Source organism: Ictalurus punctatus, chromosome 9 (genome assembly GCF_001660625.3).
Source record: "Ictalurus punctatus breed USDA103 chromosome 9, Coco_2.0, whole genome shotgun sequence".
NCBI classification, from domain to species: Eukaryota; Metazoa; Chordata; class Actinopteri; order Siluriformes; family Ictaluridae; genus Ictalurus; species Ictalurus punctatus.
Genome location: NC_030424.2, coordinates 27,840,798 through 27,863,570, shown reverse-complemented (window position 1 = coordinate 27,863,570; position 22,773 = coordinate 27,840,798). Strand labels below are relative to the sequence as shown.

At 37.7% G+C, this 22,773-nt stretch overlaps 1 protein-coding gene across 2 annotated transcripts; it reads right to left on the bottom strand.

Moving 5' to 3' along the window:
- Positions 1-391: 391 nt before the first annotated feature.
- On the bottom strand, positions 392-21,256 carry LOC108270226 (up-regulator of cell proliferation). 2 transcript variants are annotated; one of them, XM_017476684.3, is made up of 6 exons: positions 21,114-21,256; positions 18,250-18,390; positions 9,213-10,249; positions 6,731-6,787; positions 6,500-6,550; positions 392-5,491 (listed from the first exon to the last, which is right to left on the bottom strand). In XM_017476684.3, exons 5-6 carry the CDS (start codon positions 6,519-6,521, stop codon positions 822-824), a joined length of 4,692 nt encoding a protein of 1,563 aa, XP_017332173.2. In that variant the 5' UTR covers positions 6,522-6,550; positions 6,731-6,787; positions 9,213-10,249; positions 18,250-18,390; positions 21,114-21,256; the 3' UTR covers positions 392-821. The 2 variants fall into 2 exon arrangements, with proteins under 2 accessions (XP_017332173.2, XP_017332170.2); XM_017476681.3 differs by lacking the exon at positions 18,250-18,390 and having other exon boundaries at positions 21,114-21,222.
- Positions 21,257-22,773: the final 1,517 nt, after the last annotated feature.

Below are 22,773 nucleotides of genomic sequence, written 5' to 3'. Positions count from 1 at the left end.
TACCCGGAGGAAACCCCCGCAGCACGGGCAGAACATGCAAACTCCACACACACAGGGCCATGGTGGGACGGTGGGCGAGTGTGCTTACCACTAAACTTGCTTGATAAAACGTTTTTTTCAGTTAATTTTTATACATATTTATATACATAATGTACTGGGGACAGAAATGGCACCCATTCAGTGCATTGGCTCATATGTATGTATGATTATAGAAGTGTTAAATTGAATTAATATGAGAAATTATTCGTTTATTGTATTATGCATTCGTTTATTTGTAAATCACACTGAATAAAATTTGTCCTTGCAACTAATTTGTATTGACAGATTGATATATTTATGGTATGAATTGTTTATTCAGTTTATGAATATACTCATACATTCATACAATATGTTCTGAATAACGCATTCATTTTAATTTCAGAAAGTAATTAATAAACATAACTGTAACATTTATAATAAAGATTTGTAACAATTGTAACCAAGTGATTAATAAACATAATTGTAACATTTGTATTAACATCACAAATACAGAAATAATCCAATCACCAAAATGTTATAACAATCCTACCTACACTTTTAAAAAATGTTTATCATTGTAGACATACAGATATGATGTTTAAAAGAAACCATTTAAATCCCCGAAAATCACTTTTAGTAAAATTGATTCTATATTTAGATAATAGTAAGTCAGAAGAAGCTCAGTTGTCAGACATAACTAGTGCTCCAGTTCCTGATTCACCTGAGCGATAACATTAGTGATGGAACTGTGAGTGAAGAGTTGTCCACTTCACAAATCGCAGAGGTAATTTGCTGTTCATCCATTATTGAATATTAAACACACTCTTCAGGCTAATAAAAGCCTGATCTTTAGTGATTGTCTTCCATTCATCTGGATACACAGCTGGATGTGATTCATACATTTCAGCAAATTGCGTATTGAATGTCACCAGCACATACTTCCAGTAATCTGAGGCCTGTATAGACATGTCAGGTGCAATATGCCAGTCTGGGTAGTAGGTCTGGTAGTCGTTGTATGGATGAGGTTCGAAATTTGTTTCATGATTTAGAAATCCCCCATTGCCATGTACACTAGATGTACAAATATCTTCAGAAAGAATATTAGTCACTATTTTACTGTAGGCACTAAGTCCTTTTGGTCTGTGCACAGCTGCAAAGTGTAGCTGATGTTCCTTTCCTCCTGCCTCACATGGTGTTCTGCAAAATGGACACTGCACTCCACAACCAAACACCCTCTTGAAAAGCTCGTCTTGGGGTTTTACTGCCACATTTTTCAGTGTTTCAATTATATCATTTGACCCTGATATCTCCTTTGATATTTGCTGTTTCAGGTCATCAATACATTCATAGAGACTTTTGGTGAATGGTTCACAACAGCTTGTGTTCTGAAACAGGACCCTCTCCACTGTACTCATGGATATTGAGATGGCATCGCTCAAAGCTTTGCATAGGTTCTGGACCAGAATTGTGGTACCTTCTGCATTATTGGGCAAAGGAGACCCATTGGCTTCCAGCTTACAAGTTTCCACTGCTTCCGTGATCTTTTTAATTATAATGTCTAGCTTCTTCTTTTTTAATTTTTGTAAACATATGCCATTGGAGAAGCATTCAATGGTTTTGTTATATATCCATTTTCTTACATAATTCTTATAATACAAAATGTAGTTTGTAAAATCGTCAAAGTTAGAGTTTTCCAGTAGTTCCTTCAGGATGGTGTACTGAAACAGCGTTCGTGAACTATACTCAGTAGACTTATACTCCAAAACTGCATCAACAATGTCAGGTCCGAGGGACTGGTCAATGTACTCAGTCACTGCTGGTTTGAGACAGAGCTGAGTGAAGTCTTGTGCTTTCCTCTGGCACTGGTCCCTCTTTCTGTACAAATCAATAAAATCAGAGAGATACTGCCTCTTAAATTTCTGTACATGATTTAATGGATCTTGCTCAGTGTTATACTTCCTGTGCATCTCAAGGAATTTCCGAGAGGCAATGCCACAAATGTGCAATTTCAGGTCAAATTCAAATATGGTATTGAATTTGGAGCCTGCTTTATTAAGGTGTTCATCAATTTTATCAAGCACATCTTTTGTAAATGTCTCTTGGTAATCACTTTTGGATTGTGTGAACTGTTCAATCATCCTTCTACAACTGTTAATGACATCAACTGCAACAATCTGTAGGTCTTGTTTTAGACTTTTTTTCATAAGAATATTTCTTACTTTTTCAATTTTTCCCCCCAAGTTTAAATGTCTTCTCTTGGCCTTGAAATCTTCTTGCCCAAATTGTGACAAACTCTTAACGTTCTGCAAATCCTCCATGACTTGGCGATTTCCTAAACTTGCTCGCAGTTGCTTCAAAACATCAGCAGGAACATCCTTTTCTTTTAGACCAGTGATGTTTGCCACTTCTCTATTCCACATTCTCTCAAAATCATCTGTGAGGTCATCATCAGACACTGCATCGTTTCGATCTTTGTAATTCTGCATTAACTGCCGAACTTGACACTCAATCATAGCAGCTTGATTATTTTGTATCTCTTCTACTTTCTCCTTGTTTCTCCTCTTCTCAGCAGCAGCTTCTAATTTCTTTCTCACTTCATGCTTCATTTCAGTCTCCAGAGATTTAATACTATAGGTAAAATCAGCTTTGTACTTTATCACTAAATGCACATTACAATCTTTCTTTTTGTAGTAGACTTTCAATTTCTCAGTAATTTGTTTTGTTTGAACTGCAATCTCCCTATGTGAATTATTTTGAAGTGCCTCAACAACCTCATCAATACTGCTGCTTTCAGTGTTAGATATTTGAACTTCTGCACTAGCAAACAAAGCGAGGATATGTCTTCTGAAAGACCACTCCCATTCAGAAAACTCTCTGCAAAGGTTATCATAGGCATGGGCCACAAGAGTGTTTCTGAAACTAAAGATGAAGTTCTCAAACTTCACTGCCCTCCACAAGCTACTAATCCACTGCAGGAACTCTGGGATCTGGGAGGGTTGTTCATCTTTTCTTGCTTTAAGCATCTCCAAGAGTTTTTTCTTAAAATCCAACACAGCTACACTGTAGCCTGTATTAACTGGTGCCATTGGTGGTGTGCCATGCCATAGGCCTGGTATATACCAGTTATTCTTTTCCACATCATAATCCAATACATCTGTGAATTTCTTCACATTAGGCTGCTTTTCCATTTCAGCTGCAATCACTGTCATCTCATTTAGTTGGTCCAGGAGCTTTTTTCGGTCTGTCATGTTTTTGTCATATGCAGATACACCAGCAACATTTTGGTGGACAAAGTGGCAGACTGTTTTTTTACCAACTTCCTTCATCCGTAAAAAAGCATGAACTGCTATCTGTAAGATGTCCTTCATCTCTGTGGAATTCTCCATTGCTACATTAATGATGGTTACATCACTCAGACCAATCACAAATGTGGCCAACTCATTGTCATGTTCATAACTGTCATCCAGTTGTGCCAGTGCTGGTGATTTCAAACCCTCTGTATCAATCAGAAGGACAAAGTCACAACATAACTCCTCCTTCAAGTCTTTGCCCACAGGAAGGAAAATCATGAATGCTCCACGTGTGCATCGACCACTGCCCACTGCAAACTGAACTCCAAACATAGTGTTGAGTAGTGTTGATTTACCCGTACTCTGAACCCCTAACACAGTGATAACCAGCAAACGGCTCTTCTGGCCAACCATCCTGTGAAGCTCCATGAGAACATCACTCACCCATTTCTCTGGGATATTTGATGCATCTCCATCAAGTAGTTCAAGAGGAAAACCAGCCAGAAGCATTTTGGCAGCCAGAGTAGGGAGACTGCTAATTCTGTCAGACTTTTTAGTTGAACCAAATGAAGCAACCTCATAGATTTGTCCCATTTCTCTCATGTAGTGCTCTATTCCAAGAGAACAATCAAGAAGCTCCTGGTCTATTCGAACTATACCATCTCTGTCCTTTTGTTGTTCACACTTTGTATATTCTTTCTGTAGGTTTGACATGTCTTTGCACGATCGTATGTCCAGCTTTAGTCCCAGCCATCTGAGAAAAAAGGCTCGCTCAATGTCATCAGAGGTTGATAGTGCCTTTATTAAGATGTCCATTGTTTCTGTCACTTTATAGTTGCTTTGTTTCTTCCAAATTTCATCTTTGTTTTTTTGAAGTTGGACCTTATACTCCTCCAAAGTCAACCCTCCTGAGTGTTGTAATCGGCATTGCTCTTTTTCTATCTGAGCCAGTCTTTTCCAATTTTCACCTTGCAGTGGCAGCCGTGTCTTTTTATATTCCACTATTTGACGAACTCCAATACTTTTCATGATTTTCTCTGCTTTTTCCTCTGCTGATCCACAGGCTCTGTTTTCACATTCATCAATGCAAAGACCTAATTCCTGAGCAATTTTCTTCATACTCTCAATTTCTGTGATTGATGATCTGTGATTCTCACTTAGCACTTTGTTAATGGCAGAACTGATCATATTTGAGAAATTAGCCATATTCAATGTTTGGCTTTTCACAATGATGTTATTTTTTTCCAATTGCAGAGTATCAACTGCTGCTTTGATAGAAGACTTCACATTCTGGTTCATATTTGGCTGAGTATTAACCACAAGAAAGATATTGGTTTTCATTCCTTGTAAAGAGGCAAACAACCTTTGCTCATTTTTGTCAACACTGTCTAGGAACACAAAGACAGCTGTTGACACCTGAGTAAGGAAACTGAAGTGTGTTACAAAAGTGAAAGCATCTCCTCTTAAATTAGCAATAGCCACTGGTTCCGGAAATACATCGATACTATTGTTTCCACATGGCAGAATCCAGCAGATTTCAACCATCCCATTACTGATTACCCTTCGAGCAGATCCTCCAATCATTTCTCGATGTGAAAAGAAGTCATGGTGCTGCTGTGACTTGTTGAGCACTTGGTTCAAAACCTGTGACTTGGACAAGCTGCAGTTGCTTAGCCTCACAAACGATATCAAGGGAATTTTTGCATGAACAACACTGTCCTCAACAAACCCTTTAGATTCTGACATTGAATGTGGACGCCATTCTTTCAGGATACCTCTAAGAGCCCATAACATAAGAGTGCTTTGATCATGTACTCCAGGAGGTAACAGAAATGGTATTGCAAACTGACACATTGACATTTTAAGTGCTATTTGTTGCTGAAGGAAACTGTCTGCACAGACAAAGAGGGCAGTGTGGAGATCTAGAAGATTTGGAGTAGCATCACAGCTCTGCTCAGCAAACATGTCATCTGTTTCTTTATTTTCACCAGGTACACATAAAGATCTTGAATTTGAATTAGCCATCAGTAATTTGCGTAGGAAAGCCCATGGTAAGGCTTGTAGTGAGTGAACCTCTTCATCAGATACACTGGCACTGTTGATCTCCAGCAAAGACCTCTGAGTCAGCTTGTTTGGGTAGTACTTTTCAAGTCCCAGTGTTTTAATAAATGCACGCAAATCATCTGAAAGTAGAGATCATTTTATATCAATATCACTATTAATTTAGAAGCTATGCCCCACCCTAGAAAAAAACTCTTAATTCAAATCTCCTTATTATCTCTACAATCTAATTTAGACAGCAATGAGACCAAATGGAAATGAAACAGTGAACTATCCCTAATTCTCCTGCATCTCTTTTTCTCCTGAGACAAAAGCCTCAAATACATTTCTTCTTGAATTTCAGTAGAGATCTCAACAAAGTAAGATTCTGTCCTCAAATCCAGTAAATTTGTCAAGTTCATTCAAATATGCTGCCAGGTTTATGATAAACTTACTAATGTATATTTAGAGAGATGTACTGTTTACTTTTGATATAATATAATGTCAATATATTAATCAGAGATGTCCACTATTGTATTTACAATAGGACAATCTAAGTTCTTGGAGAAAAGTAGTCTAGTGTATATGTGATATGTGATTATATGTTATTTGTTAGCATACTTGAAGAGAAATTCACTTGGTGGCAAATAATCTATATTCCAACTATTATTTTAGTTTTAGATGTAATTATATGGGTATTCTAAATACTCAGGTCTACCTATTTATTGTACACATTATGTATGTTTCATGTTTTAATTCAGATATACTATTCTGATCATGTTTGTAACATGAATAAAAAGATAATGGAATTATAAATCAATGTAATTCCACTTTTATTTCAACTTCATAAACAGTCATTTTAACTTAATTTTACTTGGCAGTCAATTCTTAATAACCTAAAAAAGACAAAGTACATGAGCTAGTGTCCCATGACAAAGTACATGAGCTATTATCAAACCCAAATTATATATATATATATATATATATATATATATATATATATATATATATATATATATATATATATATATATATATAAGGTGCATATACCATGCATATTCCATTTGTTTACTTCTCCAAAACTAAATTTAGAAGAAGTTTCTCTTTTTCCCTTTTCATACATTATTGTGACCACGTCAGTATTTACTCACCTTTGAGCTGCTTTAACTCCATTTGTGCGGATCCTGAGCCACAGTCTTTTACTAAAGGAAACATGTTTAATTAGACACAGGTAGTTGGCTTGCAGTTACAAAGTATTAATTATCAAAGTATATTAGCATAGTATGAAATTGTTTAAAAAATAAAAAAATAAAAAAAATAAAACATGCATAAATATTTGAACAAACATTTAATACTCTAAAATGCTAGTGTGTAGTTCATACTTTCATCTGTGTTTCTTCACCATAGGTTTGTTGGTAATTACAGATTTTCAGAAATACCTGGAGAAATACAGAACATGATTTGATGCATTAAATGTTATGTAAAGGTGTGTAATCAGTGCGTGAATCATACATTGTCTGGGAAAATTAAAAAAAAAGCTGACCCCCTGAAGGAGAGCTAAAGCGTTACACTATTTAGTGTGACATTTCGAAATAGAAGTCACTTACTGCTATTATAATAGGAGAAACACCACCACAGCTCTGTTTATGTCACTGTACATTTGTAAAACACCCAACTGAACAATGTAATTCCATATTTGGATAAACACACCTGAACAAGCTAACCAAGGTCCTCAGGATTACTAGCAGAGTTTGGAGGTTTGAGCTGAAGTCTGCAGATTTGAAAACCCCTGTGATAGTTCATGTTTACTGCTGCCAGTATTATATGTAATAATATTTTAGACCTCATTGACAAGCATAAGCTATTGAATACCAATCATAATTACTGTGAACTACTGTTCATTTTATTATTTTTTATGCTTATACTACATTTGTTCATTTCTCAAAATGCATGAATAAAGTATGCTTTCCCCCAGATTTCCAATAGCCCTAGCTCTGTAACCAGTGTAATCTCAAACTCAAAATTTTAACTTTAGAGGTTGCTACTATAGAGGACTTATTTCTGTGAAAATTTCAGGTTCGTATCTGGTCCCCCACCAGAGATATTCAACCCAAAACGTAGGGGAATTTTTTAAATGGCACTTTCTCACCCACATGAAAAAAAAAAAAGAGAAATCTCAAAACTGAAATGTTCTGCAAGCACACTATACTTACCTAGGTAACCTCAAAACAATTAAGGCTAAACCTCAAACCCTTCCCATTATAGATGTACCCTAAATGTGGAACAATGTGAGCAATCTTGAGCATTACTGTACATTTGGACTTAAGTTCTAAGATTAAGGAACAAGAATGTGTGAAATGTTTATATATGTACATGTACCTTGTAGTTTGTTTTAGAGATTAGTTTTTGTTCCAAGGAGCTTGAAACATGCGGCGCCGAGATATTGAGGTTTCTGTAAACAGCTGTATAACCAAAATTTGTTGTGTGCCATGACACAAAGATGGCCATCTTGGGTAACCAAGCAAAGCTGTGCCACAGACCTCACCTACAAATAGGATAAACCTTTTTATTGCCTCACTTATGTCCCAGACAAATGGTCTAGCCATTCAACTGAGACCTAAAATTGAGACTGGATTCATTGGTCCTTCAAAAGTTTAAAACAAGTTAACCCAGTAGCCTAGAGACTAAATCAGCCTTCATCATATACAATTGCTCACATTCCATGGTTGATTGCTAAAACCTGTCTATTATATATTACAGGGGCAGAAACCCAGAGCTTAGCCTCCACTCCTTCTGGACACAGGGTCTAGTTTATGCTTTTGTCCCCTCTAGTTTGGATTGTTGTAATGCCTTGCTGTCTGGATGTTCCAGCAGGTGGAGAAACAAGCTCTGATTAGTCCAGAATGTGGCAACCAGAGTCCTTACTAGAACCAGAAGATTTGACTACATCACCCCGATCTTATGCACACTGCATTTGCTCCCAGTAAAATGTTGCATTGATTATAAAATTCTACTATTCTATTTTACCCCCATCCACCCAAGATCCTTCCACACTTAACACTGCTTATCTCCACAGTACACACCTGTGGATGAGTAATGGCTCATAATCTCACTATATGGTGTCACCCAGAAGAGGATGGGTTCCCTTTTGAGTCTGGTTCCTCTAAAGATTTCTTCCTTATGTCAGCTGTTTTCCTCATTAGGGGAATTTAAATCTATATCTGGACTTCTGTAAAACTGCTTTGTGAAAATGCCCATTGTTAAAAGAACTACATAAATATACTTAAAAATTGGATTAAATAGACAGCAGACCAGTATACCTCCTGAGACTACTCGACTCTAAAGGACAGGGTTTATGCATGCTGTAAGTCATACACTGGGAGGGGTACCATACAGAGGAATGCACCTGGATCACTGCTGAGGCAATACTACTCTTCATATACTACTCCTCATATAGAATACTTCTAATCATAAACTTCCACTGAAAACAGACACAATAGTAGACCCCATCGGAGACAGATTGCACAGCTTTGGGAACTGGACAATGTGGGAGGTGGGATCTTCCCCTCCCCACCAGCAATTACCATAATATAATTTCATTATCAGACCAGGTTCCTGAACAAGCTAAGAAAAATATCTTTTAAAAAATATGTAGGCAAATAACCTCCAATGTCTCCGACACAAAATCTCATATATTTTTATTTCCTCTCTTTTCTTGCAAAAAACACAGACGTGTATGTTCTGTAAAACACCCATTAAACCTTGTAGATGGAACAGTAAAATCAAATGTTTATAGCTGATAACAAAATAAGGACAAAAATAAACGTGTAGTGTAGAAAATTATGAAGTGTTATATTTGCTTACCAAATGTACTCCCAGCTGGGACAGGTGCTCAGGGTGATGTCTGTGCACATGGTTATGATCAGAATTTATAACCCCAAAGTGAAAGCAGATTAACTTGCTCTTACAGGTAATGCATGTGAGAAACACCTTCTTCTGGGGATAGTATGATTTCTTGGAAATTACTTTCTGTTTTCTTTGTGTGTTAGAACATGATGTGCCAAGACAATTCAAAACAGGGAAAGGTAAAGAAAAATATATATAAAAAAAAAAACATTTCTACAAACAGAATTGAATTTTTCTAAGATTCTCAAATATTTTTTTTCTTAAAATAAGAAAATAAGTGGGAAAAATTTTATATTCAACATGGAATTCATACTTTTCTGCTTTGACATATAGGTGATTGTCCATGAGTCTCTGAAACACTTGTTTCACATGGATAACATGAATTTCTTGGAATGAAGAGTAAATCAAAATGTCAACAATGTAGGCATACATTTTGAATACCAGTAATCATAAATGTACGAGACCCAGCATGTCTCATACACTAGTACTCGTAATTCCAGAGGTTGTACTAAAGGCCACTTTCCACTCATCCCTTTCTCAGATGTGGATGAGATTATAGGTACTGCACTTGTCTAATTTCGTGAAGATTCAGGCTTCTCTGAGCTGTTTGAGGGCCGATGGGACTAAAGGTAATGGGTAGCAATATTTGGTAGTGATTTGGTTTAGCCCTCAATAATCAGGGCCTGAGACCGCTTCCTTTCTTTTCCACAAAGAAGAAGCTGGCAGATGCTGGTGATGTGGAGGGATGGATGTACCCCTGAGCTAGGGTGATGTAGTCCTGCATGGCTTGACTTTCAATGACGGAGAGGGGGTAAATGTGACTGTGAGGGGTCATGGTCCCAGGAATGAGGTCAGTGCTTCAGTCGTAGGTCCAGTGAGGAAGCAGGCCAAAGACTTTCATTTTGCTGAACACTTCACAAAAGTTTTGATACCCCAGAGGGATAGTCACATGGCATGATGAGTCAGGGCTTTCAATGGAGGTAGATGCAGTTTCACTGAGGGGAAATGAAAACAGAAACTGAGACATTGCATTGACTCAGTAACATACCAAGCGTGTTCATAGAACAGGTACATTTACATTTAGCGATGCCCACAAACTCCATAAAAGGTAGAGCTCACAGAGCGCTAAAAATAGCAAACTGATAATTATACAGTGCCTCTTAAACATGCCATAGGCTAAATATTCAAGTAATGCAGCTCAGCCACTGCAACTTTTTGACTAGTAAAAACACATATAAGCTCTTCCTGCTTTTTTTTTAATGCAGCGTTTCTTTTGTCCAAGATTTGAAGCCAATCAGTTAAAGATTACATTAGTCAGTCATCTTACACATACATTTACAAAACTCAGGAGCTCTTGAAATATACAAATGTTTTTCCAAACTAACTGGACAGGGCTTTTGTGGAACCAGACCCTTTTCCATTAAAGATTCACCTGAGCAATAAAATGAGTCCTGAGTTTCTAGTTGTTGTATATCAATGATAGACTCTGTGTCCTCTTCATAAATGGTGATACTTTTTTTTTTTATGTAGCATAAGCTGTGATATTTTGTCAATATTGTCTCATGTAATATTGAAGGCATATAGTAGACTAATGAGAGCCTTTTCTTTGAATATGACAGGTTTAGGTGTTCTTTAGTGTTTCAGTTAAATGAACCTAGATACATAGCTGGGTCTTCTGTATAATGCACCAGACTCAGAAGATGTATGAAGATCCATATTGTTTGGAGATTTAACTTCTTGCTTAGGGCTAACAAATGATTTAATTAAAACTCACAATGCCCATGACAGTTTACAACTTGCTTACAACTTTACCAAATCATTTAAAAAACTATTTGGACCAGCAAATTTATTTCCCTGTCACATCTATTGGTTTATATATATATATATATATATATATATATATATATATATATATATATATATATATATATATATATATATATATCAATAACTGAACCCTGTCCAGGGTGTACCATGCCTTGTGCCCGATGCTCCCTGGGATAGGCTCCAGGCTCCCCCGTGACCCTGAAATGGAGTAAGCGGTTGAAGATGGATGGATGGATGGATCAATAACTGAAGCTAAAAATCACACCAAAGCATTTTGAATTATTTTATTAATATTTAAGAACCCTGTCAGCAGCAGGATGTTTCAGTTTCACAAAATATAAAGTTCATCTCATTTCAGATCAAACTAGTCATGAAGTTAATTAGTGGAATGTCCAATCATATGGGTACAGGTACATCTACTGAGTGTCATCTCATCACTCTTAGAAACAACAGCGCTTTACAATGATTAATTGTATTTTAAAGTTGCAAAAGAATGCTGCCAGAGGTTACCTGACCAGATTCCACCTCATGGAATTTAACAGATTTCTGTTTTCATTTTCAAAACCTGCTTTACATTATGAAATATAATGATTTTATAATTACAAATGTACAAATCAAAGACAAAATCCGCATTCATTCATTCATCTTCAGTGAGCACTTGATCCTCGTCAGGGTTACAGTGGATCCAGAGCTTATCCTGGACGGCAGGCAAGAATACACCCTGGATCAACCAGGGAGCTTGTAGTTGGATCAAACCAGGGAACCTGGAGCTTTAAGGTGACAACACTACCTGGTGCACCAACATGCCACCCATGTTTACAATATTACAATACTTCTTACAATTGCTCCAAACGCTTGTAGCATTTTCTCTTTTTTTTTTTAAAGCATTTTTTCATTTCTATCTCATGAAAATTCACGTTTTTTTTCTCCATTGGAAACTTTTGCATAATGACACGCAAACATCCCAGTATTGTATTTCCCAATTTGTTATCAGAATCGTTTTTTATATTGTTTTTCAAAGTTTATAAGACAAAATGTCATGAAAGTAAGAACCTGAAAGTGTGAACACCTCTGTCATGAAGACGTTCATGTGGCAGAAAACCTACTAACTGCTGCAAAGTGCTGACACTGGAGACTCCTTTCATAAATGTTAAACAAACCTCCCCTTACAGAAAACATTACCATTTCACCAGTTACACATTTTAGCTTGTTAAGTAACAATACATTTTTAATCCATTTATTTATAGCCTTGGATTAAATTAGACCATACAAGTCCCTGAGATTTAGCTGCTACTATAGAATCTATAGCACATTAAATAGAACAAGCATGTTATTATAAACCCTACAAAATCCTTTACTGATGTTATATAAAATGAATCCACACATTCTGACCAATGAGAGACTTTAACAGTGATGTAGTATATAATGTTTAATGTTAAATTTGAAGCTATTTCATAATATCATTGAAGTTATACCTCTGATTTCAAATACAGTCTTATCACCAACCAAATGTGCATGTTTAATTCAAGGTTATGTAGAATGTAGTCTTTGAGTACACTGTCCTAAATGTATTCATAGCATACTTAGTTAAAATAATAATAAATGAAAAAATACATATTCAATATACACTTGAATACATTTAGTAAAGCCACATGTGAAACACCAGTTAAGTCTCACTGATTTTCAGTTTTATGGGCATGGGTGGTTCTGGGCCAGGTACACAGTGGGGATCTGTCCAGTCTTGGACACTAATATTATAACTGCCTTATATTACTAAAACTATTTCTGTGACTACTGGCATAATAAATATGACATTAATCGGACATTACACTGTTTCATTTAATTACGCTTCAAAACTTTAACACAAATAAGAGGATAAGAAAACAACACTACCATATCATGTGTTCCTGATCAAAGATTTTTTTTAGTGCTAATAAAAGTAACGTGCTGTGGAAGCAGAGGCATGGTGCTGCTGTGTGTTTCAGTGAACGACAGCATGGATATAGACAGGAGAGACTATGGGATGGAATTAGTCTCAAAATGATTAACAAAGGCATGCACATCTATACATGAACTTGATAAATGTTGCAAATGCATCTTACTATCCACAAATAAATGTCTTATAATTTGTGTCTGCGAAATTCAGAATTAAATGAATGTGCAACGATTTGTACAAATAGAGACATATATTTGTGAATACAAATGTTGGGACAGTATGGAAAATGAGAAAAAAAAAAGAGACGTGAAAATCAAATTCACCCTGTACTATATTGAAAATACATTATTTGATGTTTTACTTTAATTTTGTTTATTTTTGAAAATATACACTCATTTCAAATCTGAAGACTGTAACACAGTCCAAAAAATTTAAGACAGTCGTTCCGGTTAGTCCAGAATTCAGCAACCAGTCCTACTAGTCCAACTAGTCCTTACTAGAACCAGAAGATTGCGCCACATCACCCCTATCTTATTCACACTGCATTGGTTCCCAGTAAAATGTTGCATTGATTATAAAATACTACTATTGAATTTTACCCCCATCCCTCCCACACACTTCACACTTAAAGTTAAAATGACATTGAGGCTCATACTGAAGCACACACCTGTAGATGGGCAATGACTCATAATCTCACTATCTGTTGTCACCCAGAAGAGGATGGATTCCCTTTTGATTCTGGTTCCTAATGTCAGTTTTCCTCATTAGGGAAATTTAAATCTATATCTGGACTTCTGTAAAACTGCTTTGAGAAAATGTCCATTGTTAAAAGAACTATATACTGTAAATACAACTAAATTTAATTTAAAACTGTGTTAAATAGACAGCAAACCAGCATACCTCATAAGACTACTTGAATCTAAAGGAGAGGGATTATGCATGCTGTACCTCTTACAGTGGGAGGAGTACCATCTGGAGGAATGCACCTGGATCACTGCTGAGGAAATACTTCTCCTATTTCTAATCATGAACTTCCACTGAAAACATCAGTGCAATTACACATGCAACCCTATTCCCTGGGAAGAGAACGAGACATTGCGTTAGCTGAATGCTGTGGGAAGCGTCCTCGCGCGTGACTGGTATCTGAAGCTTGTGTAAAACATGCCTATTTATAGGCCTGCCGTGATCAGGTGACATGGAAATTAAGCACGTCGTGTGATATATACCTCTATATCATCTGTCCTCATCCTACTCGACCTCTCTGCTGCTTTCAACACTGTGAATAATCAGATCCTCCTGTCAACTCTCTCCAGCTTGGGCATCACCGGAATGGTTCTGCGCTGGATGGAATCCTATCTCTCAGACAGATCCTTCAAGATATTGTGAAGGGGAGGTATTTCTGAAACTCAGCAACTCACAACTGGCATTCCGCAGGGGTCAGTTCTGGGTCCACTGCTCTTTCCTATCTACACTACATCTCTGGGGCAGGTGATTGAGTCTCATGACTTCTCATACCATTGCTATGCTGATGACACCCAGCTCTATTTGCCCTTCCAGCCTGATGAGCCATCCGTCTCTGCACGGATCTCTGCTTGTCTGTCGGACATCTCGGTCTGGATGAGGGAACACCACCTTAAGCTCAACCTGGCAAAATTTGAGCTTCTCGTTATCCCAGCATCTCCCTCAAATCAACCACGACCTCACTGTAGAGCTCGGCTCGACCACATTCAAGCCAACCAGGAAGGCCAGGGACCTTGGGGTGATTCTTGATGACAGCTTGTCCTTTACAGACCACATCTCAACAAGTGCACGGTCCTGTAGGTTCATCCTGTATAACAGCAAGAAAATCAGACCCTACCACACCGAATGGGCTACACAACTACTAGTCCAGGCTCTTGTTATCTCAAAACTGGACTACTGCAACTCACTACTCTCGTGCCTCCCAGCCAGCTCCATCAAACCCCTTCAAAGGATTCATAATGCAACAGCATGCCTCATCTTCAACTAGCCCAAGAGAACCCATGTCACACCTCTCTTCCTCTCCCTCCACTGGCTTCCTGTAGCCGCCCGCAACAAATTCAAGGCCTTGATGCTCACCTACAAGACCTTTGTCTGGAACAGCACCCTCCTACCTCAACTCTCTCCCGAAGGCATATGTTCCCTCATGCAATTGGCGATCAATCAATGACCGACGCTTAGTAGTACCTACTCAGCATGGCTCAAGGTCCCTTTCAAGAAGCTTAGAACTAACTGACCCTCAGTGGTGGAATGAACTTCCAACCTCAACCCGGACCGCAGAATCTGTCACCATCTTCAAGAAACTTGCGAAACCTAAAGACCCACCTCTTCCGTGAACACCTATCCAACCACTAAAAAAAAAAAAACTTACTCTGGCACTTACACCTCTACTCTACACACTGTGCTTATTCTGGAACTCAATTAATGGATCTTTTATGAAAAACGTGTCTGCTAAATGAATAAATGTAAATGTAAATATATAAATGACACCTGTGAACCGTGCCATCAGCCTCTATTATCTGAAGTGAAGATGCAATTCACAGGCATGCCAGAGTATGACAAAGCTACGCAACATCTTGTTCCCTTCTCAGGGAATAGGGTTACTTGCGCAACCCAGACGTTCCCTTTCAAACGGAACTTCATGTTTCATTAGCTGAACGTTGTGGGAATGAGAATACCCACACTGTCATACTGAGGGTACAGCCTGTTCAAAAAGATCTGAGCCCGAGTGTCACTGCAAGAACTCAAGCCTGGGCCGGAATGTATATCCAGGCTGTAAAATCGAATGAGTGTGTGTGGCGTAGACCACCCCGCCGCAGCACACACATCCTGTAAGGATAGCCCTTTGGACAAAGCCTTCGAGAAGGAGACCCCCTCAATGGAATGAGCCCTTATGCCCAGAGGTGTAGTGAGACTGCATGCCTCATAAGCGATAGAGATAGATTCCACTATCCAATTAGAGATGCGCTGTTGCCGCCAAAGCCGACCAGGAGCTGCTCCGACTTATGCCTTTTGCCGGAGTGGTGGACGTAAGTACAGAGAACCCTTACTGGACACAGTCGGTGCAATTTCCCTTGTTCCAGTATGAGGAACAGAGGAAGGCAGAAAGCCTGCAGCACTACTGACTGGACAGCAGATATAAACACTTTAGGAATATAATCCAGCCTAGGATACAGGATGGCCTTGGCTCATCCAGGGGTAAAGTCAAGGCAGGAAGGGGCAACAGAGAGAGCTTGTAGATCTCCTACTCACTTGAGAGAGGTCAGGGCCAGCAGAAGAGCTACCTTTAGAGTCAGAAGCTTCTCAGAGGCTGACTCAAATGCTCAAGTGCAGCACCTGACACACCTTCCAGGACCACAGAAAGGTCCCAGGAAGGTACGTGTGGTCTGCAGATGTGCCTCAGCCACCTGACACAACGCATATCCCTCGAAGATAGAGGATATTGCTCAACAAAGGCTCCATCAATAGGGGCATAACTGGCCGAAATGGCAGCCACGTAAACCCTGATTGTAGGAGGAGCCCACCTCACTGAGAAACATCCTAGCAAGAACTCCAGGGCTGTAGCTATTCTGCAGTTCACTGGGTATAGTTGACGTTCCTCGCACCACAAGACAAAAAGTTGCCACTTGAGCACATACAATTTCGTCGTGGATGGTGCTCTAGCATTCTACATGGTCTCTGCAACCTCAGCTGAGACCAGAATCTATGAGCCGGTGCCCCTCAGGAACCAGACCCATAGTTTCCATAGTTCTGGCCAAGGGTGATAAATCAGCCGTCTGGCTTGAGACAGTAGATCCCTGCAGAGGGGAATCTCTGAAGGAGTGCTGTCTAGCAGGGATAAGGTCTCTGAGAACCATACTCGGGCTGGCCAATAAGGTGCTACTAGCAGCAGACGTAGATCATCTTGGCGAACTCTTGCTAGAACTTGTGGGAGCAGAGTACAGACACACACACACACATACACACACACACACACGCACACAGGTGCATCTCCAAAAAAATTAATATCTTGAAAAAGTTACTTTTTTTCCATAATTTGATTCAAAAAGTGGAACTTTCATATATTCTAGATTCATTACACATAAAGTGAAATATTTCAAACCTTTTTTATTTTAATCTTGATGATTATGGCTCATGGAAATAAAAATCCAGTATCTCAAAATATTAGAATAACAAATAACAAATAAACTGAAACAGAGTATCAAACCTGCTAAATCACACCAAAATGCATTTTGAATCCCAACACTAATTTATTTGTGCATTATTAACATGCTTTATAATTAAAAATCTATTAAAAATCATGTAGCCACTCCTGTTTTTCCAGCAAGCATATATATTTTAAATAACCCAACAGTCTTCGAGCCTCAGCAGAAGTTTCATTTCAGTTATCTGATAGTCAAAGGAAAAAATAAACACATTACCCTAATGGTATTGCACATTAGATTTTACAAGCTAGATTAATACTATATTAGAGAATTTCATAAAAAATTACCAACTTAATTATATACTTGGTTATACAGTATGCTGTCTCAATACATCTGTCCAAAAAATTTGATAAGTAATATGAAGTAAAATCATTGTCAAATCATCTCTATTATCTTTAAAACTTAGATGGCATGTTAGTCCAGCGGGTATCATTTCCACCTCACAGCACCAAAGGTTTTTGATTTGATTCGCTTATGTTAATGTATGTGTGCAGTTTCACATGTGGGGCTGACTGACTATTAATGTAGGTGCTGTGGGAGACTTAAAGGGCCAGTTCTTCGAGCTGGCTCGCTACTATTGTAGGTTTGTACTTAATTTTTCCGACATCATTAGTACTTTAACTTACTTCAATAAAAAGAAAGCACCAGAACCTATCCTATTCAAATCAAACTATACTCATCATACCTAGTTGTATAAAACTGAACTACCAAGGTTACACCTCAGCCCTGGTAATAATAGACTGCTTCTCCAAGGCCTGTCTACTAATACCCTGAGAAAAAACTTCCTAATGTAATGTAAACTGCCAAGACCTTTAAAGTAGTGTTTAAATATAATGGTACACGAGAGGATAATGTATCTGCCAGAAGGGTGCAATTAAGGACACACATCTTTAAAGCATTCCATATACAATTGAAAAAAATCAGCACATAGGAAGAATCTTAAATTCTTGCTGTTCTAATAACCAACATGACGAGGCATCTGCCTCACCTTCTCATCCATTGGACTCACCTTTCCAGTGTTTCTGTGGAGATCAACAACCCATGCTTTGTTGGACTGGGGAACATTCTGTAGACAAGTGGATCAGAAGGAGACAGCACACATGCATCTACAAATAGTTACAATACTACGGACGATCCAGGCAGACCTCACCTACAGATAAGATAAACTTTTTAATGCCTCACTTATGCCCCAGACAAACAGTTCACCCGAGACCTACAATTGTGACTTCCTGGTTTTACTAGCCTTATCAAAATTTGAAAACAAGGTAATTCAAGGTTTCATCACTGTACTGAGTCAGTGCTGGTTAAAGTAAGAAATGTTGTCTCATTTGTTTATGAAGACTTTGGGTGGGTGGGTGCTTGGAGGATTGTGAGAGTAAGCAGAACATGCCAATGCTTTGAAGGGTGTAATGTTATTTAATTGCGAATCTTTTTTTAGAGAATTTAAACCTAACATGGTGCACAAATTATATTATAGAATTCAGGCAATTTTACTGGGGTTATCTCATACAGGGTAGCAAGTAATAATCTGGAAAGACCTTTGTAATATCACAGTCTAAAACTGGATTTAAAGAGAAGCAAATTAGTAAATGAATCACATGTAAATGAATCATACGTAAATGAATCATACGTAAATGAATCACATGAAAATGTATCACTTGAATATGAATCTCATGAATATGAATCTCATGAAAATGAATCACATGTAAATGAATCATACGTAAATGAACCATATGAAAATGAATAAATAAATTAAAGACAGTAAGAAACGAACTATTTCTGGTCTCTGATCAGGGTTGTATCTCCTTGCTTGTGTTGGTTGACCTTTGATACCATTGATCCCATAGATACCATTGAATATTCTCATAGATAGACTAGAAAATGTTGTTGGCGTTAAGAAAATGGCTCTCTCCTTGCTCAGGTCTTATTTATTTAAAACATTATCTGTAAAAATAGGATACAATTATCTGTAAACATAGTGTTAGCTTCCATTGTTATGCTGATGACATACAGCTATGTGTTTCAGCAAAGCCAGATGAGAGATGTTAGGATTTTGGACTATAAAGACTTTCATCACTAGATGGGACATTCTACCTGTTTTCTCTTTTTCACTTGACCTGTAAACCTTTGTTACTGTTTTCACCTGCCCCTGATTTGCTAGAGTTTCTCTGCAATTTAGTCCCACCTATCTTATGGAGCAGTGGTTAAGTTGTTGGGTCATCACCACCATTACCAGGGTTCAATTCCTATCCAGGGTCCCTAACCCTTACAGCAACACTCCATCAAGAAGGAGCCAGCAGAGCAAAACTCACTAGAGATCACCATCCAATCAAGGGACCACAATGGGAAGACACACAACAGCACTGGCCATGCAAGGAGCACCTATACAGCAAGATGAGCAGCTGCTGACCCAGATCTTACAACTTGTATTGACCAACAGTCCTCAGCACCCTCTAACCCAGCTCCCATTTCAGAAGACTCTTCAGCTCTACTGATCCATGCCTACCTGCCCCGCACCCTCTAACCCAGCTCCCATTTCCCAAGACTTTTCAGCTCTACTGAGCCATGTCAACCTGCCCCTCATAGGTTGAATGGGATTCTGGGAGGGTTCTGTGAGTTTCTAGGTTTCCAGCTGCTTCTCATTTCTTATTTGTGCATCCTCATTTCTTTTCCTCACTGCCTTTCCTTATATCTTAGCTCCACTCCATTAGGGTGTCAGGGAAGGATGCATGGATGAAATGTGAGGAGAGAGGAATCAAAGCAAGTCTAATGGAATATCCTGTCTCTCTAGTGTCAACCAATTTCTGGATCACGGGCTGGGGGACATAGGAGCGAGGAAACAAGGACTCATGAGCTTTGAGCTTGAGCTTTGTTCATGTTTGCTTTTCTATTACCACTTTTAAAAATAGGCTTAAAACTTATCTCTTCTGCCAGGCTTTTTGATAAAATTTTTAATTGTTTAAACAAATTTTTTATCAATTGTTTCTATTTTCCATTGTCTATTTTTATTTGGTCTAATTCTATTTCTATGTTATTTTCCTTACTCTGTGCAGTACTTTGGTCAGCTTTGCTGTGTGAAACGTGCTATATAAATAAATTTTACTTACTTACTATGTGTATTGAACAACTGCTGTAATTTTGGATTACTGCCTTCGATTGCACTGAGTGTTATTAATTATTAATGTATGCCAGATGTATAATTTTCTGTTTGCCTGGATCTAATTTAACCTAATGCATGTGGATCCTGTGCTACTGTATACCTTGTCTTTGTTATAGAAACATAACATTTTTATTTATAAATGTGAGGTTGAAAAAACATCATGTCAATCAGTGCACATGTCATTAATGCTTTTCTTATACTGTTTATAAAACATATACTCAATCATTCAGTTCCTGCAGTTATATCTTTAAATCACACATTAAATTCCGAATTCTGGAGCTAAACTAAACCTTTACAGGAGAAGCTCAAACTTAATGTACATCCTCTGTTAAATTAATGAGTCTACAATTAAATTCATGTAAGTTTTAAGATGCTTCTAGCCTTGTAATTAATGACAATTGATCACTTTTGGATCTAGATGTTTCTAGAGCTTTCATATCATTTTCAGCCAGATAAAATATTTTATGAAAAATATATTTTAAAATATATGTAGGCAAATAACCTCCAATGTCTCCTGCTAACAACACAGATAGGGTATTTTCATTCAGTCATTCAATGTAAAGCATTTTCATTCAATGCAATTTTCCAGTTCTGTAAAAACACCCATTAAACCTTGCAAATGGAACAGTAAAAGCCAAGGTTTGTAGCGGACACCAAAATAACAAAAAATACAATTGTAGTGTAGAAAATTATGAAGTGTCCAAATTGCTTACCAAATGTACTTTAAGCTAGGACGAGTGCTCATGGTGATGTCTGTGCTGTTTCTGTTGCAGCTGGTTATGATCAGAATTTATACTCCAAAAGTGAAAGCAGATTATCATGCTCTTACAGGAAATATGCTCTGGGGGTAGTATGAAAATGCGTATGTAAGTCTCTTAAATCAGCAGGAATTTCATCCCAGTCATCTGATGAACAAAACAAAAACCACAATGGTATTGCACATTATATTATACAAGCTATTACTACTACATTTGAGAATTTCAATTAAACTTACCATCTTAAAATTTGATACTTGGTTATATGCTGTCTCAATATATCTGTGTCCAAGAGGTTTGACAAGATATATTGTAAACAAAACAAAACAAACAAACAAAAAATTTGCTGCCTCCACAGTCAAATTATCTCTAAATGTTAGATGGCATGTTGGTGCATCAAAGGTTTTTCTTTATTTTCCTCCACTTTTTGCATTACACATGTTCATGTAAACCACCTTACCTCTATAGCAGTGTTTGAATCTGCTCTGTTGACTAAAACTGGGGGGGGAATGAAAACAGTAATTACAGATTTAGATCCGGATCCTAATATAAATACAGAGCTGCTGTTTCCCGCCATATTAAAAGTGTCTGGTTTCCATTCACCGCGATTTACCTGAGCGTCGCACACCTGACGTCACCAGCGACGTCCAAATCGCTTTGTCGTGTTTTAGCTCCATCAGGCGGGCACATGTGGTAACACAGGGGTGTGAAGTGAATATGCCTTAGTTTATTAGTTATTTATGTTACTTCTTTTCATATGCACTGTTTAAGGAGTTTAAGGAGTTCAGCTGGCAAAAAATGTTTGGGACCTACTGTACAGAAGTATGATGTTGGGCATCTGCAGAGATAGCACACCAATCTTCTAATGGATTTTATCAAAACCCCAGATTTGGGGTTTTGATGATGCTGCTGGAACACACTGTCCAAAATCATCCTGTTTGTTTTTATTTTGTTTGAAAATATACATGAAACATACATGTTTCACCCATCGTTATTACATATTCAGGTTGTTAGCGACCCAGAGTCTATATCTAACGTGGATGGATCTCTAAACTGCCCCAATAGTATAAAACTGTCCTAATATTTTATTAACAATTACAAAATAATCAAATACAGCATATTTCATTATATTTTGACATTTTATTTGTCAAAAAAAATACACTGTTAAAATTACACACCTATTTCAATAGTGACAGTATTGTAGCATTTTCATTCAATCATTTCAGTCACCATAACAAAATTAACATTATTAAATATTTAATATTTCATAATTCAAGAAATTTCATCATGTTAGATTTTCATGGCTAAAAACAGGGGCGTTAGCTGGACTGTTAATCATCCGGGGCTGAGCCTAGATTCTTCTCCGTGCATTTTTTTTCAGCTCAATTAAGTTCTGTTTTATGGACGCTGTGGTAACTTGTATGACATGATCAGAAAAAGTTGGATTTATCATAAAACCTGCTACAGCCCCCAATGCCCAGGCCAGGTTACGCCCCTGGACTTTATCAAGTAATATTATGATATTATTAATATTTTCCAGATAAATGTGGCACCTTCTATGCTTCCTCCTGTAAATTCAGCATCTGGCTCATATTTGGGGTCTGGATCATTGGCATGT

What these genes read in the sequence shown, in the direction of transcription:
- LOC108270226 (XM_017476684.3), bottom strand. Translation starts at nt 6,521, where the DNA reads ATGGAGTTAAAGCAGCTCAAAG. An exon ending in GGAGTTAAAGCAGCTCAAAG is followed by an intron (nt 5,492 to 6,499) that starts GTGAGTAAATAC and finishes CTCTACTTTCAG; the next exon opens with ATGATTTGCGTGCATTTATT.